The 22,759-nt window shown below is 42.4% G+C and overlaps 1 protein-coding gene across 7 annotated transcripts in view; it reads left to right on the top strand.

Annotated features, from left to right (window-relative positions):
• The window catches only part of POGZ (pogo transposable element derived with ZNF domain), a 64,988-nt gene that overhangs the window by 30,033 nt on the left and 12,196 nt on the right, over window positions 1-22,759 (top strand). For 4 of the 7 annotated variants that reach the window (XM_075562047.1, XM_075562067.1, XM_075562029.1 and 1 more), the window contains 7 exons: window positions 5,125-5,300; window positions 10,093-10,201; window positions 11,431-11,721; window positions 11,801-12,019; window positions 12,799-12,905; window positions 13,555-13,892; window positions 14,694-14,848. In XM_075562047.1, the coding sequence (XP_075418162.1) occupies window positions 5,125-5,300; window positions 10,093-10,201; window positions 11,431-11,721; window positions 11,801-12,019; window positions 12,799-12,905; window positions 13,555-13,892; window positions 14,694-14,848 (1,395 nt within the window). The remainder of the gene's footprint in view (window positions 1-5,124; window positions 5,301-10,092; window positions 10,202-11,430; window positions 11,722-11,800; window positions 12,020-12,798; window positions 12,906-13,554; window positions 13,893-14,693; window positions 14,849-22,759) is intronic. The other 3 variants (XM_075562074.1, XM_075562057.1, XM_075562083.1) reach the window with 2 other exon arrangements.

Here is a 22,759-nt window from a genome sequence, read left to right as displayed (position 1 = left end):
CATTATGTTGTGAATAAGGTATTACATAACTGAAATTGAGCAGATTGCAGCTACACACAGACACACGGATGGATCTTAGAGTCAATGTTTATTTTAAATATATGTTTGTTATGCGCTTGGCTGCTAACCACAGAGTCAGCAGTTTGAGCCCACCAGCTGTTCCACATGAAAAAGATGAGGCTTTCTGCTTCTGTAAAGATTTACAGCCTCAGAAATTCCACAGGAGAATTAAATCACAAATTAAAGGAAGCGACTACGTCTGGGTGTGAGACAAGGAGACGGACCATTAACAATACTATTTATATTTTCTATTTATAAGCTAAGTAGTGAATTCAGGCATGTTCATTATCATTATATTTTCAACTTAAATTTATATTGTATTTTACTTTTTATATGTATTTTGCCTTGTTGAGGATGCACAGAACAAAACATATCCCAATCCAGCAGTTTCCACGTGTACCATTTAGTGAAGTTAATCACATTTTTAATTACGTAACCCTGCTCATCTTCCTTCATGAGTTGTTCCTTCTCCATTAACATAAACTCATTGCCCCTAATGCTCCCATCTGATCTTTGGAGTTGCCAGTTTGACACCTTGTAGATCCAGTACTCAAGGCAGACTTTTTTTTACAACATAAATTAAACTTGAATTTTAGGAAGACTTTTGGGGATATTTTTTGGTTTACAGTTTAAATATTGTCTTGGCAGTAGTTTCAGGGGTTCAGCAACCAGCATGGTTCTCTTAAGAATCCTTGAGCCTATGAAACCTTGAAATCTTGCTTTACATTCCTTCTCTCTCACACCCCCCCCCCCCTGTAAACAACTCCTCTATAGAACCTTAGATCAGAATATTCAGCATTGGTGGCTGGCTGGGTACCACCCAGTTCTGGTCTTTTGGCAAAGTATGCAGTTGTTCACAGAGGCGGTTAGCTCTATACAGTCATATCCACTTACTTCGGACTCGGAGGACCGCATAGGTTTCCCAAACTTATTTACTTACTTGTTTTACTGCCCCCTTTTCAGAAAAGAAATAATTTAGCCACCCCTCTGGCAATTAGAAGCTTCTGTGCTACAGCCCATACTACAGGAGAAAGTGTAGCTATCTGGTTTTGAATCCTTCCTGCATCATTCCAGCGTCCTCTAGGGGGTGGCATCCACTTAGGGACGCACTAGGTAAACGTGTGTCCCAAAGAGACTATGTAACATTTCCTATGAATCAAAAGCTAAAATACAATTAAAATGAAGGATGAATGGGAGAGGGGAAGAACACAATTTTGCCCTACATTATTACATGAAGGATGATGATGAAAATATGAAATCCTTTCCTGTAGACGTTATAAAAAACAAACCCACTGCCATCAAGTCTACTCAGACTAATAGTGACCCAGTTTAGTGTTTCGAGGGCTGTAAATCTTTATGGGAGCAGATATCTCAATCCTTCCACAGAATTGCTGGTAGATTTGAACCACCAACCTTATTGTTAGTAGAGAACACATGCCCAACAGCGCCACCAGGACTTCTTGTCAGAAGTTGTTACCAACTGCTAGTGAATTGATTCTGGCTCAGAGTGTTTTATAGTGACCCTGTATAGTATTTTCAAGACTGCCAATCTTCACGGGAGCAGACGGCCTCATCCCTCTCCCTTGGAGCTGCTGTTGAATTTGAAGTTCCAGCCTCACAGCAGTTCAGTTACTTGCCCGACAAGGTCACCAGAGTTCCTTTGATAGTCGTTAGAGAGAGAGGAAGCACAACCTGCAATGAGACACTACTTCACACCCTGTAAGATAGCTAAGATTGAAACCATGTACATATGATTGAACTATTATTGGCGAATTACATGCCAAGAACACTATTTTTTTTTAATGTTTGCAAGGATGTGGGGAAATTGGCACCCTTACCCACTGCTGCTGGGAATGCAAAATGTATCACAGCTTGATGCTTCCTCCAAAAGCTCAGCACAGAGCTGCTCAGAACCCAGCAGTCCCGAGCCCCGGTGTGTGCTCCAGACAACTGAAAACAGGGTTTCAAAAGGAACTGTCCACCGCTGTTCACTACAGCAGCACACACAACAGGAAAAAGGTAGGAGCAATAGATGAATGGGGAAATAAAATGTACAAATATACCATACACTGTTACTCAGCCGTAAAGAGAAATTAAATACTGGTACATGCTACACCATGGATGAACCTTGAGTCAGTCACAAAAGGACACTGGATGATTCCACTTAATAAGTATTAGGCAAATGTATAGAGAGAGACCAAAATTTCATGGCTAAGGGAGGCAAATGGGAGTGACCACGGAGGGAGCACTGAGTTTCTGTGCGTGGTAGTCAGACCACTTAGAAAAGGGTAGTGGTGATGGCTGCACCTGATAAATGGAATCCGTGACTGGATTGTGGGTGAAAATTATTGAAATGTCTAATATGTTGTTATATACTACCATGATTAGAAGGGAACGAGATACTGAGACATAATATCACCCTTAAAGACATCATGTTATATAAACAAAGTCACAAAGGGCCACAGAACATGTCATTTCATTTATATGAAACGCACAGAATAGGCAAAACCAGAAATAGTAATATCGATTGCCAAGGGGCGTGGGACTTTAGTGTTAATGGGTACAGGGTTTATCTTGAGGGCGATAAAGCAGTGGTGATGGTTGCCAAGCCTTGTGTTGTTCACTTAAAAACAAAACAAAATCCTCTTGAGGGATAATCTATCTGCAACTTATCATTTTTTGTTTTGCTTTTCAGAAAGTTTCAGGAATAAAGTATTGAAACTGTGTTACGTCCTTCATATCCACAACTCAATTCATTGACAAAGCTTATTATGATTGATTGCAACTGAGGGTGACCCTATGGGGATTCAGCATTTACAGATTTTTACACTAGAAAAACAGAGAGTGACATGCACACACTCCATGTGTTTGTTTCTGAGCTGCAGACCATGTAAATTTAATGTACATTTCTTATTACTAAGTGGGATTTGCAACTCCTATTATGCGCTCCCATCTTTGGGTTCCGAGGGAATGTACCAGGCAGCTCAAAAGAAGGACTTGGTGGTCTGTTTCTAAAAGTTTACAGCCTATGAAAACAAGTTGCTGTAAGTCAGAATCCACTGGAAGGCAACTGACTTATCTTTTTTTTTTTTCAAGACAAATTTTCATTTATTTGTAATTAGAAATAAATATTTCACAATATATAATTCCATGTTGTTTTGCGATTAATCACTATGCTTTAATTATGTTCAATTTGTAACAATGAAAAGATATCCTGCATATCAGATATTTACATTATGATTCATAACAGTAGCAAAATTACAGTTATAAAGTAGCAACAAAAATAATGTTAAGTTTGGGGTCACCACCACAGGAGGAACTAACTGTCTGAAAGGGTTGCAGCGTTAGAGCTGCACTGAGGGGTCAGTGCAAGACCTCAGGATCCATCCAGGGCAAGTGATGTATGAGTTGAGTGGGTGACTTGTCTGTTTTTTAGTAAACTTAAAAGAATGTAGAACAAGTTAAAGCCTCTCGAGCTGTGAGCGCAGCTGCTGCACCCTCCTGGTTTCAGATCAGTTTCTAGCTGCATCCCCAGCTACTGAATTTGAGAGGAAGCCGAGAGGCGGAGCCTCCATTGGTTACATAATTGTGATTATTTCTTTTGCCCTCTAATGGTGGAGACGATTTGGGCATTTTGTTGGGTTTGCTACTTAATCTGTTAGAGCTACATTTTGAAGTAGATTTGCAGATGAAATTATCTGACTTGGAACTTGTTTCAAAATAATACGGGTGGGGGCAAAGGAATGAAACAAGTTTGGCCATAAGTTGTTGATTTTGAAGCAGGTGATGAGTATATGGGGTTTCATTAAATTCTGTTTTCACACACGTTTGAACTATATAATAAAACACTTTTTAAAAAATGTAGAGCCGTCAAATTGCCTGTCTAATTACTAGAGAGAGATAGGACTTGTTGTCTGTCAGTGTCAGTAACTGAGGCTCTAGCCACCTTATAAACTTCATTTTCCATGGGCGTGGGGGCTGCCCACTGTTGGCTCATTAATAAGCACCTACGTCTGTCATTAGTAGCCTAAGAAACTTCGTTCAAAGTTGGCAGTTCAAACCTGCTGCTGCTCCCAAGGGGAAAGAAGAAGCTCTCTGCTCCTGTGAAGATTGACAGCCCAGGTTTCTGAGTGGGAATTGACTTGAAGATAGTGGATTTCGCTTTTGCTTGGTCATCTACTTTTGTAGTAACTGCATTGTGACTCTCTAACTTATCAACTGATTGTACCCACCCCATTCTGGTGATTTGGGGTAAAAAGTGAGATAATGTTGGCTTTCAGAGAATTCCTATCTGGTTTTGAGTCTTTGTAAATCAAGGAATTTGGTACTAATGATGACTTTTAACCGAATGAATTGTAAAAAATAACTATATTTATAGAATTTTTAACATCAGACCTTAAATGATTTCAGTAATCGTTAGCCCACCGTATTTATGTTTACTTCTTTGTAAATCATCATCTGCAGTCACACTATGTTCACTTGGTATGCGTTAGCGTTAGCAGGCCCAGTGACATAAAGGTACGGTAATCCCAAACCTTCACAAAGACCACCTGGGGTTGCTCTTCTCAGATTTGGCTCACTGGGAAGGGTTGCTGTTCTTGAGATTATGTGTACTTGCTGAGTTGATGTGCATTGGTATTCACCAATAATACTTTTTTGCAAAGGTTAAGATGAATTAGCTAACAACAAACTACACTGACAAAGTAGACCTTCCTAAAATGGAAAAAGTACTGTACTTTTATCCTCTGTAGCCACTTCAGTCATCAAGGGGCAAGGTGATAGCCATGTACAAGTTTGGATGTTTGCTTCATCCCTATTTAATAAGACATGGGTGAGAGCTTAGTGGACCTTCCCTGCCTCTGCTTTTTCTGTTAGTTGTAGATAGGGTAAAGCTTAAAATTTTGGTGAGTTTGGTGGCGTCAAGCCTGAGGTGAGTGACAATCTTGGCTATTTAGTTACCTGGAACACCAGTTCTTTTCTAAGACCAGAATGCTTCTTATGAAATGTGAATTTAACATTTTCTCTTACACTCTTTTTTATTTTCTTCTTCCTTTTATCCTTTAGCTGGCAATCCTTTGGTCCAGCAAGGTGGACAGCCGCTCATACTGACCCAGAACCCAGCCCCGGGTCTGGGAACAATGGTTACTCAGCCAGTATTGAGGCCTGTCCAGGTCATGCAGAATGCCAATCATGTGACTAGTTCCTCTGTGGCCTCACAACCAATATTCATCACTACACAGGTGAGTTAGGACTGGAGAGGAATTTGGGTTTGCTAGAGGAGGAGGAGGAGGAGGAGGAGGAAAGCTATGTAAACCTTTGGAGGCTGTGATAGAGACAGGGTCTTTGGCATCATTCGAAATCGCTTGAAGTCCTGTCTTTTTGACCTGGTTTTCTGGTGTGCAGTTTTGTAATTTGAAGCTGATGTCTGTAGAAAGCCCAGCATAGCATCACGACAGGGTCATGCCTCCTTCCAACCTCTGAGGAGGGCTGGGCAGTGATTTCATTGAGGCCGGGGCATGCATTAGTGGGAAAGCTGGGACTAGGAAGCCTTTCCCATGTCAACCCTTTGCTGGTTTTCTTAATACAGGGTGAGTTGGTTGGAGGTATATGTATGAAATTGATAACGTGTGGGTATCTGGGAAAAAGATGAGGCTTTCTACTCCCATCAGTATTTACTTACAGTCTTGGAAACCCACAGGGGCAGATCGTCTCTGTCCTGTAGGGTCACTGTGAATCAGCATCTACTTGATGTCATTAGTGGAGCGCTTTGGAAGAGAGAAGGCAGTCTTTGATATTTAATGTGGTAAATGGAAAGCTTCCTTATGAATGTGGAATATAAAAGCAAGTGCTTCACTTTGCTGTGGTCTCATGATTTACGAATTATTCAGTTGTAAATCTGCCAGAAGTTTATGTATGGCTTTTGAAGTAGGCTTTGGAAATCATTTCTTATTTTATATGTTGAATCACTCCAAGTCTTCCCCGCCCCCTTTTTAGAAAGTGAAAGCAGAGTTTTTATTAAAAGAGTAGAGGAGAGATTGATGAATCTTGGGAAACCCATTAGCACCCAGGCAGGGTACTATCGCCTTCTGAATAGCAAGAAGTAGGCAGTTTTATTAGGTGGGGTAAACAAGGACTACAAAGGGGGGAGTGCAGGACAAAAACTACGAGGGATTGTGAAATCACAGTACTTCGTAACAAGGTGATTTTTATTTCCTAACCTCCCGGAGCAGGTTGGCCAAGTCATTCTTCTTGGATGAAGCTGCACAAATTCAGTACATATCTCTTAACAAACAGTTCCTTGCACAAACTAAAATATTGTTCCTTGACCGTTTGAGAATGCAAACAGTTAAACTTAAAAGAAATAGAATGGTCTCTTTAGAGAAGCAGAGATTTTATTTCAAGATGCAGTTTGATGTAAAATGGAGTTTAATTTGGATGTTGAGCAGCCACTGTAGTTAGGCCAGGTACCTCCATTTGCAGGGCGCTTACACATTTGCCCTTTTTGATCAGGCCACTAGTAAGAGGTGCATATCACCCACAGCAGAGCCAGACCATCTTCTGAAAGGATTTATTTGGAGAATGGCTTCTCTGTTTGAAGGTTTGTTTGTTTTCCTGGTACAGTGTCATTTATTGACGGTACATGACAAGGTTGGGCTCTCTAAGCCCCTCCCCTTCTTCAGGGGGTCTGGGTGGAAACTCTGGATAATAGGATATTCTCAGTGAGTTGGGGGAATCAAATTGGGGCCAAGACTGCCCAGCAGCTGAGGGCCTTGCTCTTCCTCTAGTGCTGTTGCTGGGGGGCTGGGGGGGCAGGGGGGTCTCCTTCCTTGGAGGCCATGTGGACCATGAATGAGGCTGCTGTAGCCAAATTCATTGTCAGACCAGGAAATGAGCTTGACAAGAGTGGGTGTCACAGTTGAAGTCACAGGAGACCACCTGGTCTTCAGTGTAGCACAGGATACCTGTTAGGGGACCACCTGACACCTGTTTCACCACCTTCTTGATGTCATTGTACTTGGCAGCTTGCTCCAAACGGTGGGGTGGGGACACAGAGCCATGCCAATGAGTTTCCCATTCAGCTCCAGGATAACCTTAGCAATGCCAGTAGATGCAGATATGAAGTTCTAGGCAGGCCCATGGCTATCCCACCAAAGTGTCCCAGAGGGGCCGTTCTGTGTTCTGTTCTGCTTTGCTGCAGTCAACACTGGAGACATCTAATTGTGTAAAGAAACATGCATTTAAAGAGAACTAATTTTGCTGAGAATGAATAGTTCTGAGATCAGATCTTTGGGAATGCCAAACTGGTCCTCTAATGTTGCCCTGTTTTTCAACACCTTGTCTGGGTGGCAGTGATGGCGTGGACTGTGGGCATGAGTGCCTCTACGATGCCAAAGTTGTCCTGGATGACCTTGGCCAGGGGGCCCACACAGGTGGTGGTGCAGGAGGCATTGCTGGCAATCCCTTCTCGTGACTCACGACCATCACAAACACAGGGGCAGAGATGACCAGCCTTTCCGTGCTGCCCTTCACGTGAGCCCAGCCTGCTCTGTGGTTGTGAAGACACCAGTGGACTCTACGATGTGCTCAGGCACCAGCTTCACCCCACTTGATATTGGTGGGATCTTGCCCCTGGAAGATGGAGGTGGACTTCCCATTAATGACAAGCTTCCCATTCTTAGCCTTGGCAGTGCCATTGAACTTGCCATGGGTGGAATTGTACTGGAGCATATAGACTAATCCAAGTTAATGAGGGAGTCATTGATGACAACAGCATCCACTTGACAAGAGGTGAATGCAGCCCTGGTGACTTAAGTGCCCAGAGTGGCCCAGTCTGTTTACTCTGACCTTCACCATTGTGTCTCAGGGATGTAGCTTGGAGGGCTGCTGCTGCCTGTTGTCCAAGGAGGATCAGAGAATCTCTATTTCAATTTTAAAACTCTGTTCTTATAGGCGACCAGGCACCAGACCCTGCTGTACTTTCCGACCTCATCTTCATGGTGAGACGGTTGGCTCTCATTGGGGAAGGGTTTGAAAAACAGGACTACTGATCAGCTGACGTAAAAACTTTAGGGGGGAAACCAGGAATTTGTGTTTTGGTCAGCTCTTTGGAGTCCAAGTTTGAGAATCACGTGTCTAGACCAGGGTCTAGCAAACTGCAGCTCTTTGGGTACATACGTGTGGCTCTGAAGTAAAATTGAAAAATTTGAAAGACTATTATTCAGGCAATGGTGATTTCATTTGTTTGAAAAAATATATTTATGGCTCTCAAAAAAAACCCCAAAACAACCAGGACAGGATGGGTGTGGATTCAGTAGCTAAAATCACCAAAATAAAAATTTAATTTTCTCCTTTAAAAGAAAAACAGGGCTACACAACGATGAAACATAGAACTTTCCTCTAGTTTCTAAATGCTTCCTCTCTACCCACTATCATGATCCCAATTCTACCTTACACATCTGGCTAGACCAGAGGATGTACACTGGTACAGATAGAAACTGGAAACACGGAATCCAGGACGGATGATCCTTTCAGGACCAGTGGTGAGAATGGTGATACTGGGAGGGTGGAGGGAAGGTGGGGTAGAAAGGGGGAACCGATTACAAGGATCTACATGTGACCTCCTCCCTGGGGGATGGACATCAGAAAAGTGGGTGACGGGAGACGTCAAGACAGTGTAAGATAGGATAAAATAATAATTTATAAATTATCAAGGGTTCATGAGGAGGGGGGAGTGGGAAAAAATGAGCTGATGCCAGGGGCTTAAGTGGAGAGCAAATGTTTTGAGAATGACGAGGGTAATGAATGTACAAATGTGCTTTATACAGTTGATGTATGTATGGATTGTGAAAAGAGTTGTATGAGCCCCTAATAAAATGATTAAGAAAAACAGGGCTACATTAGAGGACCAGCTTGGCATTCCTAAAGATCTGATCCCAGAACTATTCATTCTCAGCAAAATTAGTTCTCTTTAAATGCATGTTTCTTTACACAATTAGATGTCTCCAGTGTTGGCTGCAGCAAGGAGAACAGAACACATAGTACACTTAACCAGCCCAGTGGAACATTGCCCTGCTCGCTGTGAGACCCGTCATTCAAAACCACCATTGGCTCCCCAGGAAAAAGATGAGACTGCCCCATAAAGATGTGCAGCCTCAGGAACCCTGTACAGGGCTGCCATGAGCAGGACTCAGCTTAACTACGGGCTTTTTGAAGCAATGTTTTTGGTTGTTGTTTTTTTTTCACTTTTATGTAATAACAATCACAATGATTGAAAGTAGTAGGTTGGCTAGTAGGAAAACATATTCCAGATCCAGGAAACCAAATAAAAATATCAAAGAAGTATGATAATGGAGGGAGGGATGCGTTACATAACTCAGGTGGCCTTTTGAAGAGTTTGTCCATGAAAAACAAGAAGCATTAGCAGTCACGGACTCCTGGCTGGCTGAGCTATGAGGGAGTCAGCCTGGTCATTTTGCATTCCATTCTGTAAAACAGCTTTTGCAAGGGTTTCTGTTGAGGTGTCATTCCTTCAGCAGCATCAGCTGCGAAGGCCACAGTGACAGATAAATCGCAGGTAAATTTTTCTTAGGATATGAGGGGGTTCAAGAAGTTAATGCAAAATATTCATTATCCTTTTATTCAATTTCCCACCAACTTTTTGAAACACTCTCGTTTGTCCTATGTGACAACGAATAATGGAAGGAAGGACTGGGTGAGGCCAGTCCGAAGGGAAGTTATCTTTGCTTTGTCCCTGCTCCTGTGGAAATAGTCACTGTCAGAGTGGATGCTCATGGGACTCCGAGGGGTAGCTAGCGAGCCTTGGCCTCACATATTCTCGTCATCTAAGCACAGCATGGCCAAGTGCAGGATGAGGCATTAGATTTTTGAAATATTCTGTCACTAAGAATAACATTTTTTAAAAAAATCTTAATCTCAGCCCTCTAGAAGTTGTAACAAAGAATGCGTCATACTGCAGTTTCTACTAGCGTTAGCTGGTGTCCATGTTAAAGATCATTTTGCTTTTCCATGCAGGGGTTTCCCGTGAGGAATGTCCGGCCTGTGCAAAATGCAATGAATCAGGTGGGGATTGTGCTGAACGTACAGCAAGGCCAAACGGTTAGACCAATTACTCTAGTTCCAGGTAAGGAGAACTGTCTATCCATTTGTCATAAAACAGCAGCCAGAAGTTTGAGTTTGTTTCAAAGTATTTTAGGTCTTTTTGAAAAATGTCATTAATCTAAACATATGTAAGTAATCTAGACATATAAAAATCTTACCAACTTAAGCTGAAATTTTTCAAAAGTCTCTAACCATTGGCCAGCATTGGGATTTTATCAATTATTATTTTAAACTTCCCATTATCCTTCCTGGGATAATGAATCAGGGCTCTCTAGTCATTTTTCTGTGACTGGTGTTTCAGTCAGGTATGAAATTAGTTTCCCTTCAGGAATGTTATTACAAACCTCCTAAATTTCTTAATTTCATATTACCCATTTGAATCGTGGGATTAGAAACTTTTATTTTGCTTAAATTTTACATCTTAGATTTTATATGTGATAATTAACCAAATGATAAACTTTGTGGATGTTGCCGATTAATGATGGTTTTTGTTTTTGTTTCTATGGGTTATTTTTTTTAAGACATGAGTCAAACTATAAAAATGTTTTATACTTTTCAGTTCTTTATTTTGTATCTGAATTTACTACAGTTGCAGTGCAAGCAGGACTCTCTATGCAATAAGATACTTTTGTAACTCATTCTTCTGATTTTTTTTTGTTGTTGTCAGTGTTCACAGGGCTTTTTTTGACCTTTATTCTGATATAAGCTACTCTACTGAGTTCTAATATTTCTTAAATCTTTCTCAGTGGAATTACGTTTGGGCGAGCCAGGAGATGTTGTCCTTTGGGACATGCTAATAGGATGCATGGTCAGTGTGGGTTTATGTTAGAGAGAATGGGATGCAGCTTTAGTATGCCGAAAAAGAAGGGTTTCTTTTTTAGAACAACATCTGCCCTTTGCCCCCCCAACCTGTGCCAACTTTCTCTTTTAATACCAAGGTCAAGAGACTCTTGATTGTATTCTTAGACTAGAATAGGCAGTGTGGGTAAGGTGTTTGAGAAAGAATGAGGAATCTTCTTGAATTTTGATACTTTTCGAGCCGATTCATGAGTCAGTGTAAATTTATCTGCTTAGTCACATCGCTTGTTAGGACTTCAGAATCTGTACTATTCTTCGTAACCTCTGGTCATCCCCAGATTGGGGAAGGGGACTTTTCCTGTTTCAGTATTTCCAGTAAAGTGAGAGGACATATCTATTGTAGCTGAGCTCATTGACCAAGCTTTGGTACTTTTCTTTGTCTTTCTTTTGAAGCCCCAGGTACCCAGTTTGTTAAGCCGACAGTTGGAGTCCCACAAGTGTTCTCTCAGATGACTCCAGTGAGGCCAGGCTCCACAATGCCTGTGCGCCCTACCACCAATACCTTCACCACCGTCATCCCAGCCACACTCACCATTCGAAGCACCGTCCCACAGTCCCAATCCCAGCAGACCAAGTCCACCCCCAGCACCTCCACCACTCCCACTGCCACCCAGCCAACCTCCCTGGGACAGCTAGCTGTTCAGCCTCCAGGCCAGTCCAACCAGACCCCGAATCCCAAGCTAGGTGAGGTTTGGGATGGGAGATGGCATAGCTGGGATGGGTGGTGGGGAGAGAACGGATGATTATCACTTGGTCAACATAGCTCCCTCCTTCCCCTCTCCACCTGCAGTGAGCATTGCCAGCTTTGTCACTGTCAAGCGACCTGGGGTTACAGGTGAAAATAGCAATGAAGTAGCCAAACTGGTGAATACACTTAACACCATCCCTTCCCTGGGCCAGAGTCCTGGGCCAATGGTGATATCCAACAGCAGCCCAGCTCATGCCTCTCAAAGAACCAGTGGACCTGAGTCCTCAATGAAAGGTACTTGGAAGACTGAGCAGGCAGTCATTCAGAAACAATAAAGTATTTGTTGTCAAAAATAGAGTTGCTCCTGTCTACTTTTACAGGAGATTGTAGTGTACTAAAGGGGACAACCACTTGTGAAAAGCTTAAGCAAATCAGCTACAAAATTACAGTGTAATTGTGCTTTGGGGATTAATCCTTGATGGGAGGGATAATCAAGGATGCTTCATGGAGGAGGTGGCTTTTTTGAACACGGTTTAAAGGAGGGTTTGATAGAGAAGCTTTCAGCTGGAGAACACTGGGAGCATGAAGATTTTCAGTGGTCAAGAGCAGGTCGACACACTTTTTTCTCTAAAGCACAAGGGCATATTTGAGGCTTTGTGGATGAAGGGTCTGTTACAACTCTTCAGCTCTGCCCTGATGGCTGTCCTCCACCAGAACGGCGCTGTTAGTGGGCTCTGAAGTATTCCTTTTCTTTTATAACTTACATGTGTCCCCAAATTTTAATCTTTTGAGTTTATTGCAGTTATTTAAAAATACGAAAACTACTCTTAATAATACAAAAACAGATGACTGGCTAGATGAGGCCTTCATGCTGTGCCTTGCCCATCCCTGGCCTCCAGTTAAAAGATGGGTAAAGGAATGTACCTTAAACATGGCGAACTCTAGTGCTTCTACCTTGATATGCTACATGTATCTCTTGATAGACCTGACAGGAAGTGTGTAATCATTTTCCAGTTAAGGCAGTTACCTTTTCCACTGTTGTCTCATTAATTAATGCTTCTCACTTCTTTTAGTGACCTCTCCCATTCCAGTGTTCGATCTCCAAGACGGTGGACGGAAAGCCTGTCCACGGTGTAAAACTCAGTTCCGTATCACTGAAGCGCTGAGAGGTCATATGTGTGTAAGTGATAGCACCTGGGCCGAGGATCCAGCTTATGTGACTTCTGTACTCTGCCTCTGCGCTAGGGGCTTGTGAGGCGGAGCTCTGAAGTGACATGGACACTTTTCCAAGGCTTATCTCTTTGGGCCTGCTAGAGAGGAATTAGTTGGTTTGGGATGTGGGGGAGCACACGTAAAGATGTGTGTCCTTCCTTAGTTGTAGATTTTGAAACTTCACAAGAGGACAGGTGTTGGGGGTGGTGGGTACGAAGAACTCAAGCAAATTGGCCTCCGTTACCTTTCTGTTTATCCTGTTGCTCAATAATCAGGAGCTGCTTACTCATTCCCTAGCTTTGAAAAGATTTTTGGTGTTAGTAGAGATGTAAAGATTATACATTAAAAAAAAAAAAGGATTATACATTCCTCTTACTAGGAAGTCCAGACCCAAATGATGTGAGTGAGTAGTTAATGGATTCTAAGACAGGTAGGATGAAGTACAAGGTCAGGGGCTTGCTAGCAGAGGAGTGACCCTTAGATCCACTGTAGACAACGAATGGGAGACAACCGGCTAGGAAAACCGGAAGCCCAACTGTTGCCAAAGGACATTAGTGAAGTTGGGAAGTTTGCAGCACCTAGCTCCCAAATTGATCAAATGTCTTCTTTCTTTGTAGTACTGTTGCCCAGAAATGGTTGAATACTTGAAGAAAGGAAAGCCTCTGGACTCAGAACCCAGTGTCCCATCAGCAGCAAAGCCTCCATCCCCTGATAAAACTGCTCCTGTTGCTTCTACGCCATCTTCTACTCCTGTTCCTACTCTGTCACCGCCTACCAAAGCACCAGAGCCAAGTGAAAATGTGGGTGATGCCGTCCAGACCAAGCTCATTATGCTGGTTGATGACTTCTACTATGGGCGGGATAGTGGCAAAGTAGCCCAGCTCACAAATTTCCCTAAGGTCGCCACATCTTTCCGATGCCCACACTGTACCAAAAGGCTGAAAAACAACATTCGGTAAGTGCCAGTGAACATCCTGGGAGGCTGCTTGTTACCTTGGACAAGAGAAGGCAGAACTCTTGTTATTTAACAAGTCTTTCTCTGTGGAGAATGCTCTTGACCAGTGTTGTGTTGGGGAAGACGTTATTAATAACTACTCCTAAGCGTATGGTGGTAATATATAAAAGATAACTTTGGGTTACGGACTCTTGATGCTACAGAGAGGTTAAACACTAACCATTTGTAGTGGTTCAGCCCTACCCAGGGGCTCGGTGGAAGGAGGAAGCCCGTGGTGATCTGTTTCCCTAGAAAACACTACGGGCGAGCCCCGCTCTGTCACACACCATCACGTGGGGTCACACTGGACTGAATGGCTGCCAGCAGCAACTTTGGGGGGTTGAGTGAGGAGATCAGTTCGTCAGCTGTCATAGAACTCCTACTATTTTTAAGAGGAACCTGTTGGGTTTTTTTGGAACCATGGTGGCATGGTGGTTATGTGTTGGGCTGCTAACCGTGAGGTCAGCGATTCAAAACCACCAGCTGCTTCTTGGTAGAAAGATAGGGCTTTCTACTCCTGTCAGGAGTTGCAGTCCCAGAAACCCACAAGGGCAGGTCTACCCTGTCCTGCATTGTCGCCTGGATGACAGTGAGTTTGTTGTTTGTGGTGGTATTTTTCTAGCCTCAGCACCCAACTGTTCTGGGCTGAGAGGTGGAGAGGCAGAAGGGCAGAGAATCTGTTCTGTGGTTCTACCGTTGTCGGTATCAAAGACTGGCGATTTTAATGTGTTTTGTACTTTGTGTTTGTGCCATGCTATACAGATTCATGAACCATATGAAGCACCATGTAGAACTGGATCAGCAGAATGGTGAGGTGGACGGGCACACCATCTGCCAACACTGTTATCGCCAGTTTTCTACACCGTTCCAGCTTCAGTGCCACTTGGAAAATGTTCATAGTCCCTATGAATCAACTAGTAAGTTTGGAAACTCTCAAACTCTAGGCGTGTATCTTGCTTTTCACCCTGAATTCAATAGTCTTAGTAGGAGCCTGGGAGGCATTACATTGATTTATCTGTGAGTAACAGTGTAGTACTTTCCATATTAGTAGCCAATTCCTTATTTTACGTCTTTGTATCTGACAAGCTTGATTTCTGTTCAAGCATGGATTGAGCCTGAGTGATTAGAGACTTTGGTTGAGGACTACTGTACAGAGAGAAAAATAGACTCATCACCTGGAGCCTTTGATCCTTTTGTAGAAGGAGCAGACATCTGTATGTGGACCCCCACTTTAGATGGCACCCTGATTGGCTTTATGGAGAATAAAGATAATTTGATGATGGAGAACTTTGCCACCAAGAAGGTGCTTTGCATATCAGTTACTTGATTTTGATGACATGTCAGGTGAGGTCCAATGTTACCTACAGTGTACATCTTACACAGCTGAGGAAGCCACAAGCTGAGAGAAGTGACATCATTTGCTTAAGAGCAAACAATTAGTGAAATGTGATCAAAGTGAGGGTTTGTGCTCCATCTTCTAGACTATTTCTGATTCCTTTAAGGGGTCTTAACGTGTGGTGGTGGTGGTTTATTTTTAATTTTTTATTACTCTGAGGTTTTACTTTTACTTTTGGTGAAAATAGTACACAGCAAAACCCACTTTCATTCGGTTTCTATACATAGCAATCAGTGATACTGATTATATTCCTTACATGTGTCAACATCCTTGTCACTTCTGTTCTAATTGTTTCACTCCCATTGACCTAAACTTCCTATCTTCCAACCTTGTTGTCTGTGCTTTAAAATTGCTGTTGTCCATGTAGTCTTGTAGAGATTTTAAAAACACACACAAACATATTCAAAAGTGATCATCTCTACTCTTGGAGCTAATCTGTTACTTAGTTTAAAAGTGATTTCAGGGTATAATTTTGATCTCAGATGTAAAGAATAAAAATAATAATCTCAGAGCCTCCTCCAGTCATAGTAGAGCCAGTAAGTCTGACTGCTTTTCAGAATTTGAAGATCTTCACATTTTTCTTCTTCTCTGTTGGCATCTGTTTCTTGTGCCCTTGAGGAGAGCCTTGGGGAGTGGTAGCTGGGTCCCCTCCACTACTGGTGGTCTCAAGGAAGCAGAGGTAGTGGTTCATGGAGCCAGTTAGGCCTGTGTCCAGTTCTTTCTCCGATGTTGGGCTTGCTTCTGTCTCTTTTTTTCTGGACAAATAGAGACAAGGCAGAGACTACAAGCTGCTTGTAAGACCCATCACTACTCACTGTACGAGGAGGCTGAGCATCAACTGTATGCTTGTTGACTGGATTGTCCCCTTAGGGGTCACTTTTGTTAAGCTTTCCATAACTGCAGTGGCTTATTAGAAAAATTCATAGATCCTGGCCACAAGTCAGGGTCAGTGAACAGGAAGGGTACGGTCACTGGTCCACAGCCAAACCTCTCCTCAGCCAGCAGCCACTTCTCTCTCTGGTCCTTAGCATTTCAGCCACATGGTCCCTTGGCCTCTCCTCCATGGACCAGGAAGCCAACACACGGATCTGGCGTCTCATAGCCCCATAATCTTGGTGCTACTTCTCTTGCTCTGTCCCATTGTCTCTGTGCCACAGTCTCTGACTCCTCTGGTCAGGGTCTCCGCCACTTCAGACAGATGTGGAATGTGTTCTTTTGATTCTCTGTCTGAGATGGCTCATAGCAGGAAAGGCCAGATATTACCAGTTTTGTTTTGGAGACAAACAGGAAGATGTGCAAACAAGACAGTGTAAGAGGGGGCTTTACAAATTTTGTGGACAAGTTCCATTATCTTTTCCACAAACTGTATTATTATAAATACCAATATTGTGTGATGCATTCAGAGAAGGGAAAAGATCCTTAGAGCCACGTTTCACAGAGAAGTGAAGCAAATTGGGTCTTTTAAATGCAAGAAAGATGTGGATGGATGGAAAATAGTAAGAAAAGCTGATAGAAAACAGTATGAAGAAAACTGGATGATTTTGCTGCAAATTTAAAACCTTGATTAAAAGGACTGAAAATTAGTTAAACAGTAAGGACATCTATTACCATTTAATCTATAAGTAGAATAGGCTTCAACCCCATGATTTCAGCTTTTCAACAATCCTTTTTATCTGACTCATAGCAAGAATTATTTTAGTCTAAGGTAGTGGTTCTCAACCTTCCTATAATGCCGTAACCCTTTAATACAGTTCATGTTGTGGTGACCCCCCCAACCATAACATTATTTTCATTGCTACTTCATCACTGTAATTTTGCTACTGTTATGAATCAGGCAACCCCTGAGAAAGGGTCGTTTGACACCCTAAAAGGGTCGCTACACACAGGTTGAGAACCGCTAATCTAAGGCATTCCATGCAGACACACAATTGTCCAGAGGAAGAAGAGACTGGATCTTCCTGCTTCTAACAAGAATCTGTTTTCTCACTGGTGGTGACAGGTTTCCCCTTATGTTTCCTTGGCAGCAATGGGGTCATGGACTCATTCTTAAATAAGTCAGTGCCGAGAATAGAATTCTTCTCATTGGTTTAGACCAGCTATGATCAGTACATATATGTAATGTAAGCCACATTAATTTAATGTTCCTTAGTAGCCTTTTTAAATAGGGCTAGAAGGAACAGGTGAAACGGCTTTTACTAGTATGTTTTAGTTAACTCCCTAGCCACAATAGAATCATGTCGACATATAACCAAAATGCAAAATTTCATTGATATATTTTGTTTGTTTGCAAAATACAGACAGTTAAAAATCTGGTGTATATAGTGTACTTAGCACCTCTTACTTTGGGCTTACCACACTGAGTGTTCAGGAGCCACACACTGGACAGCATAGCCTTGAACTAATTATTTGGGAGTAGAATTGACAAAGTATCAGTTCATGGCACTGCCATGTAATGGCACAGTGGACAATTTGATCTAGGTTAGGCCCCAGAATTGTTCACCAGAATAAACTCATCTGTACCCCACATTGAGGACATTCTACACAGAATCCTGTGGGAGGATTTAGTTACTCCATTTCCATAGCAAATCTATACAGGGAAGATAACTTTTTCCTCACGGAGAGACCATGTAAGACCTCGCTGCTGTTTGTCTTTGCTTCCCACTTTTATCTTTGTTAAAAAAAAATTTAGTGCCTCATCGTGTAAAATTTACACTGGTAATAATTGTTGCCTTAGACAAGTGAGTGTCTTTCTTTGGTGTTTATCACTTACATTCTTAAGCTCGTGTGTGTGTGTGTGTGTGTGTGTGTGTGTGTCTAACTCATGACAACTTTCATGGTTTTTATTTTTATTAATATACATATCATAATTCCATGGTTTAAACACGTTCTTGACAACTTCTGCATGAAGTAGTTTATTTTTTAATCCTACTGTTTTGAGACTAATTGCTCTTTTAATTTTGAGAATTTTTCAACACAAGAATGTCTTAAAGATAATATCAGGATGACCACTCCCTTGGCATAAAATGTCCAGCATCTAGGTTTAACTTTTTTTTCCCATTTATTTTGTTACTTGTTTTTCTTTTAAATTACAGGCATGCTGACATTTTACTCCTGTTTACGTCAGCGTGTGTCTCAGGAACATAGGCCATTTTCCTATATATGCCCCACTATACATGTCAGGACCTGACAGAGTGAACTGTTAATCCTTTTTCTTTTAATCATCCCATTGGGGGCTCGGACAGCTCTCATCACAATCCATACATCCATTCCTTGTGTCAAGCACATTTGTTCACGTTACCATCGTTTACTTTTTATTTATCTTTTAAAAATCATTTTATTGGGGGACCATCATCATTTTCAAAATATTTTCTTTCTACTTGAGCCCTTGGTATCAGCTCCTCCTTTTTTTTCCCTTCCCTCCTCTATCCTCTGACATGAAACCTTGGTAGTTTATAAATTAGTATTATTTTTTCAGGTCTTACACTGACCAATGTCTGCCTTTACTTACTGTTCTGTTGTCCGTACCCCTGGGAGGGGGTTACATGTAGATCAGTGTCCCCTTTCTCCCCCCACGCTCCCCTTACATTCTTGGTAGCTCTACTCTCATTATTGGACCTGACTGGATTCCCTCTGTTTTCAGCTCTGATCTGTACCAGTGTACATACTCTGATCTAGCCGGATTTGTAAGGTAGAATTGGGGTCATGGTAGTGGGGGGAGGAAGCATTCAAAAACTAGAGGAAAGTTGTATGTTTCATCTGTGCTACACTGCACCCTGACTGTCTTGTCTCTTCCTTGTGACCCTTTAGTAAGGGGATGGCCATTTGTCTACAAATGGGCTTTGGGTCTCCATCCTGCACCTACCCCCCTCATTTACATCGATTGGGATTTTTGTTCTGGGTCTTTGATGCCTGATACCTGATCCCATCGACACCTCATGATCACATAGGCTGGTGTGCTTCTTCCATGTGGAATTTGTTGCTTCTCATCTAGTTGGCTGCTTGTTTATCTTCAAGCCTTAAGACCCCAGATGCTATATCTTTTGATAGTCAGGCACTATCAGCTTTCTTCACCACATTTGCTATGCACCCATTTTGTCTTTAGCAGTTTCATCGGGAGGGTGTGCATCACGGAATGCCAGGTTATTCGAACAAAGTGTTCTTGCGCATTGAGGGAGTACTTGAATAGAGGCCCAGTGTCTGTCTGCTACCTTAATACTTAGCATATAAATATATGCACATACATCTATTTCCCCACCGTCATATATAAGTATATTTACATATGCACATGCCTGTATTTAGACTCTATAAATGTCCTTTGCTTCCCAGTTCTTTCCTCTGTTTACTTTCACTTTCCTCTTATCCCACTATCATGTTCTGCCTTCATTTGGGTTTCAGTAATTCCTCTTGGCCACATTACCCTTGATTAAGCCCCACCTCCTCACCTATATCCTCCTTGCCATTGATTTTAGATCTCTGGTGGTTCCTTTGTCCCTGGGTTGGTTGACACCTCCCTTCCTTTCCCCAGCCTCCCCCTCTCCCATTTCTCCCTGGAACCATTGGTCCCATTGTTTTCTCCTCCAGGTTGTTTATCCCACCTATCATCACCTTATACCCAGGCATTTTCACAATTCCCCAAAACATCAGCGGGTCATTGTATTTCATGGTGGTTCCAGTGTAGTCTTCACAGCATCACCTTTCTCTCATCCTGTGTGAGGACAGTGCCTTCAAGGAGCTTGAGTGGCTCTGGGGCTTTTCCTCACAGGGGCTTCTGTTACTGTTTCTGTTCCATCATCGTGTCATCTGTGTCTCGTGTTTTTAGGTGCTACTGAGTCGGTTCCGATTATAGTAGCCCTGTGCACAGCAAAACGAAATCTGCCTGGTCCTGGGCCATCCTCACAGTTGTTCTTATCTTTGAGCCCACTGTTGCCGCCACTGTGTCCATCCACCATGTCAAAGGTCTTCCTCTCCTCTGTTGCTTTAGCAAACACGATGTCCTTCTCCAGAGATTGGTCTCTCCTGACAACATGCCCAAAGTCCATGAGATAAATTCTCACCTTCCTTGCCCCTAAGGAACACTCTGGTTATAAAGACAGGAACTTTGTTCCAAAGACAGGTTTGTTTGGTTCTTTTTGGCAGTCTGTGGTAATTTGGATATTCTTCACCAACACCATAATCCCAGTGTATCAGTTCTTCTTCCTTATTCAAAGTCCAGCTTTCACATGCATATGAGGCCATTAACAATGCCATGGCTTGAGTCAGGTGCACTTGAGTCCTCAGATTAACCCTGTGCTTTTTAGTACTTTAAAGAGGTCTTATGCAGCAGATTTCTCCAAGTCATTGTAATGCATTGTTGGATCACCTGTCTGCTGTTCTGGTGAACGTAGAAGAACAGTACCCCAAGGAAGAAGTTGAAGAAAGAATTTCTTAGGGGAGGGACTTAATCATGTTCAGGTATTGAGGATGTACCATTGTGGATGAAAGGGTTCAAGAGAGGGAAGACTCATTGATTGTCCGAGTCTTAAAACACATGGAATGATGAGGTTGATGAGCCTAAAAGAAGAATAGGGATCTATCCTTCCATAATTTGGAAAACATGCAGGAATCTGTTCTCTCAAAGCATAAGGCTGTGTACATGTCACAGAAGTGAGGGTGGTGACAGTGGGAGGAACTTTAGTTTTGGGGAAAATAATTAATAGGATAGCTACTATGGAAATCCACTGAATTCTCCCTCTATCACACTGGGTCTTTCATAGGCAGGTGTCCAAGGTTGGTGTCTAGTGGACGCTGTCTTATGGCACCCCCAAATGTGTCAGAAAAGAGCTGGGCTCCATGAGGTTTTAGTGAGTGGTTTCTCAATCTCTGAAGTTAGATTAGATGTTTGATCACCAAGCTTCTCTTCACAATTTCCTTGCTAAAACTCTTCACAATTTCCTTGCTAGGGGATTAATGCAAAAAAACCATAGTATGTTATTTGAGCATTGGAAATTGCTTAACGATAGAGCTGCTGTTGGCGCTGGGGACAGCAGAGGTGGCGTCGATTGTAGGGTCAGCCTTTGAGGTGAATGCAACTTCCCAGGGAAAACGCACAAGATAAGAAAAGCCACATCAAAACGGAGATCTGGTGTAGAGACGTTGAGCAGCGGGGAAAGTATGTTGTGCAGTGCTCTTACTGTCTCCCAAGTCCGTCATCTGTTTCCTACCTCCCTGTCTTTGCTGCCTCTGTTCTCTCGGCGCCGCTGTCTGGCAAACCCTTACTCCTCTTACAAGATGCAGCACACACGTTTTCTCTCCTGTAGCCCTTGTCTAGGCAATGGTTCTAAATGAGGTTTCAGTCCCCTGGGAGAATAAGCACACAGACCAAGAGCCTCCTGCCCACAAACACGCATGGCTTACTCTTCTGCAAATATTGGCCATGCCAGGGTTCCATGAGGCCTGTCCAGGGCCCAGATTAAGCCCTGTTCCCCTGAGACTCCGGGTTTTGCTGGTTATTCTTTAAAGAGTTACTTCAACTTGACTTACTCCTTTTTTTAGGGGGATTAGACATTGTCTTAGAAGATGCCTAAAACCTTAAATTTATAGTTTGAGAGTAATTCTAATGTATGTAAGAGAAATACAATGAACTGTTTTTCCAGGTTAACGGATAATTTGGAGTAGTTATAAATGTTTTAACCAAAAACTTAGAATAACAACCTCATAAACTTGTCACAATAGCCCGATTATCTTGGATTTATTAGTAGTCACAGAAAAGCTTGGCAACTCTTACAACAAGGTAAGAACTCACGTTTCGTTTGACTTTGAGCCCTTTGGAGGCATATTCTTATTTGTACTCATTTAGCACATCTGTTGAAATCATTTGAAGTAATTACTGTCTGTCCTTGAGCAGAGGAATGAAGTAATGCATTAATATTTTTAAACAATTTTTTAGACAACGGTCTATAATGGATATATTTATTGGGCAGATAAGCCAAACAAACCCACTGTCATTGGCTATACACGGGGATATCTTAAAATAACCTGGAATTGTTTCAAAGCTATGTATTTAAATTTTTTACAAAACAACCTTATCACCTTCAAAGTACTCTGTATTACACTTAATACACTTGCCAAATCTATGATTCCATTCTTGGAAACATTTTCAAACTCATATGTTGGGACAGCTGACAGCACTTCCCTCGTTTTTTTGCTTCACTTCTTCAACTTTCACTGCCCTTTCATGTCCCTCTGCATTCTAGGAAACAATAAAGAAGTCACGCAGAGTGAGGTCAGGTGAGGAGAGGCATACTGGTTTTTTGGGGGATTTTTTGCCCAAAAACGAGCACACTGAAATGGCTGTGTGAGCAGGTCCATTGTCGTGGTGGGAAAACCAGTCCCTCTTCTGCCACTAACCATGCCTTTCTTGTCCCACACTGTTAGCAATCTTTTCAGAACCTCT

This window comes from Tenrec ecaudatus, chromosome 1, assembly GCF_050624435.1.
Source record: "Tenrec ecaudatus isolate mTenEca1 chromosome 1, mTenEca1.hap1, whole genome shotgun sequence".
Lineage (NCBI taxonomy): Eukaryota > Metazoa > Chordata > Mammalia > Afrosoricida > Tenrecidae > Tenrec > Tenrec ecaudatus.
The sequence above is the reverse complement of the archived record's forward strand: the minus strand, read 5'-3'. Positions and strand labels throughout refer to the sequence as shown.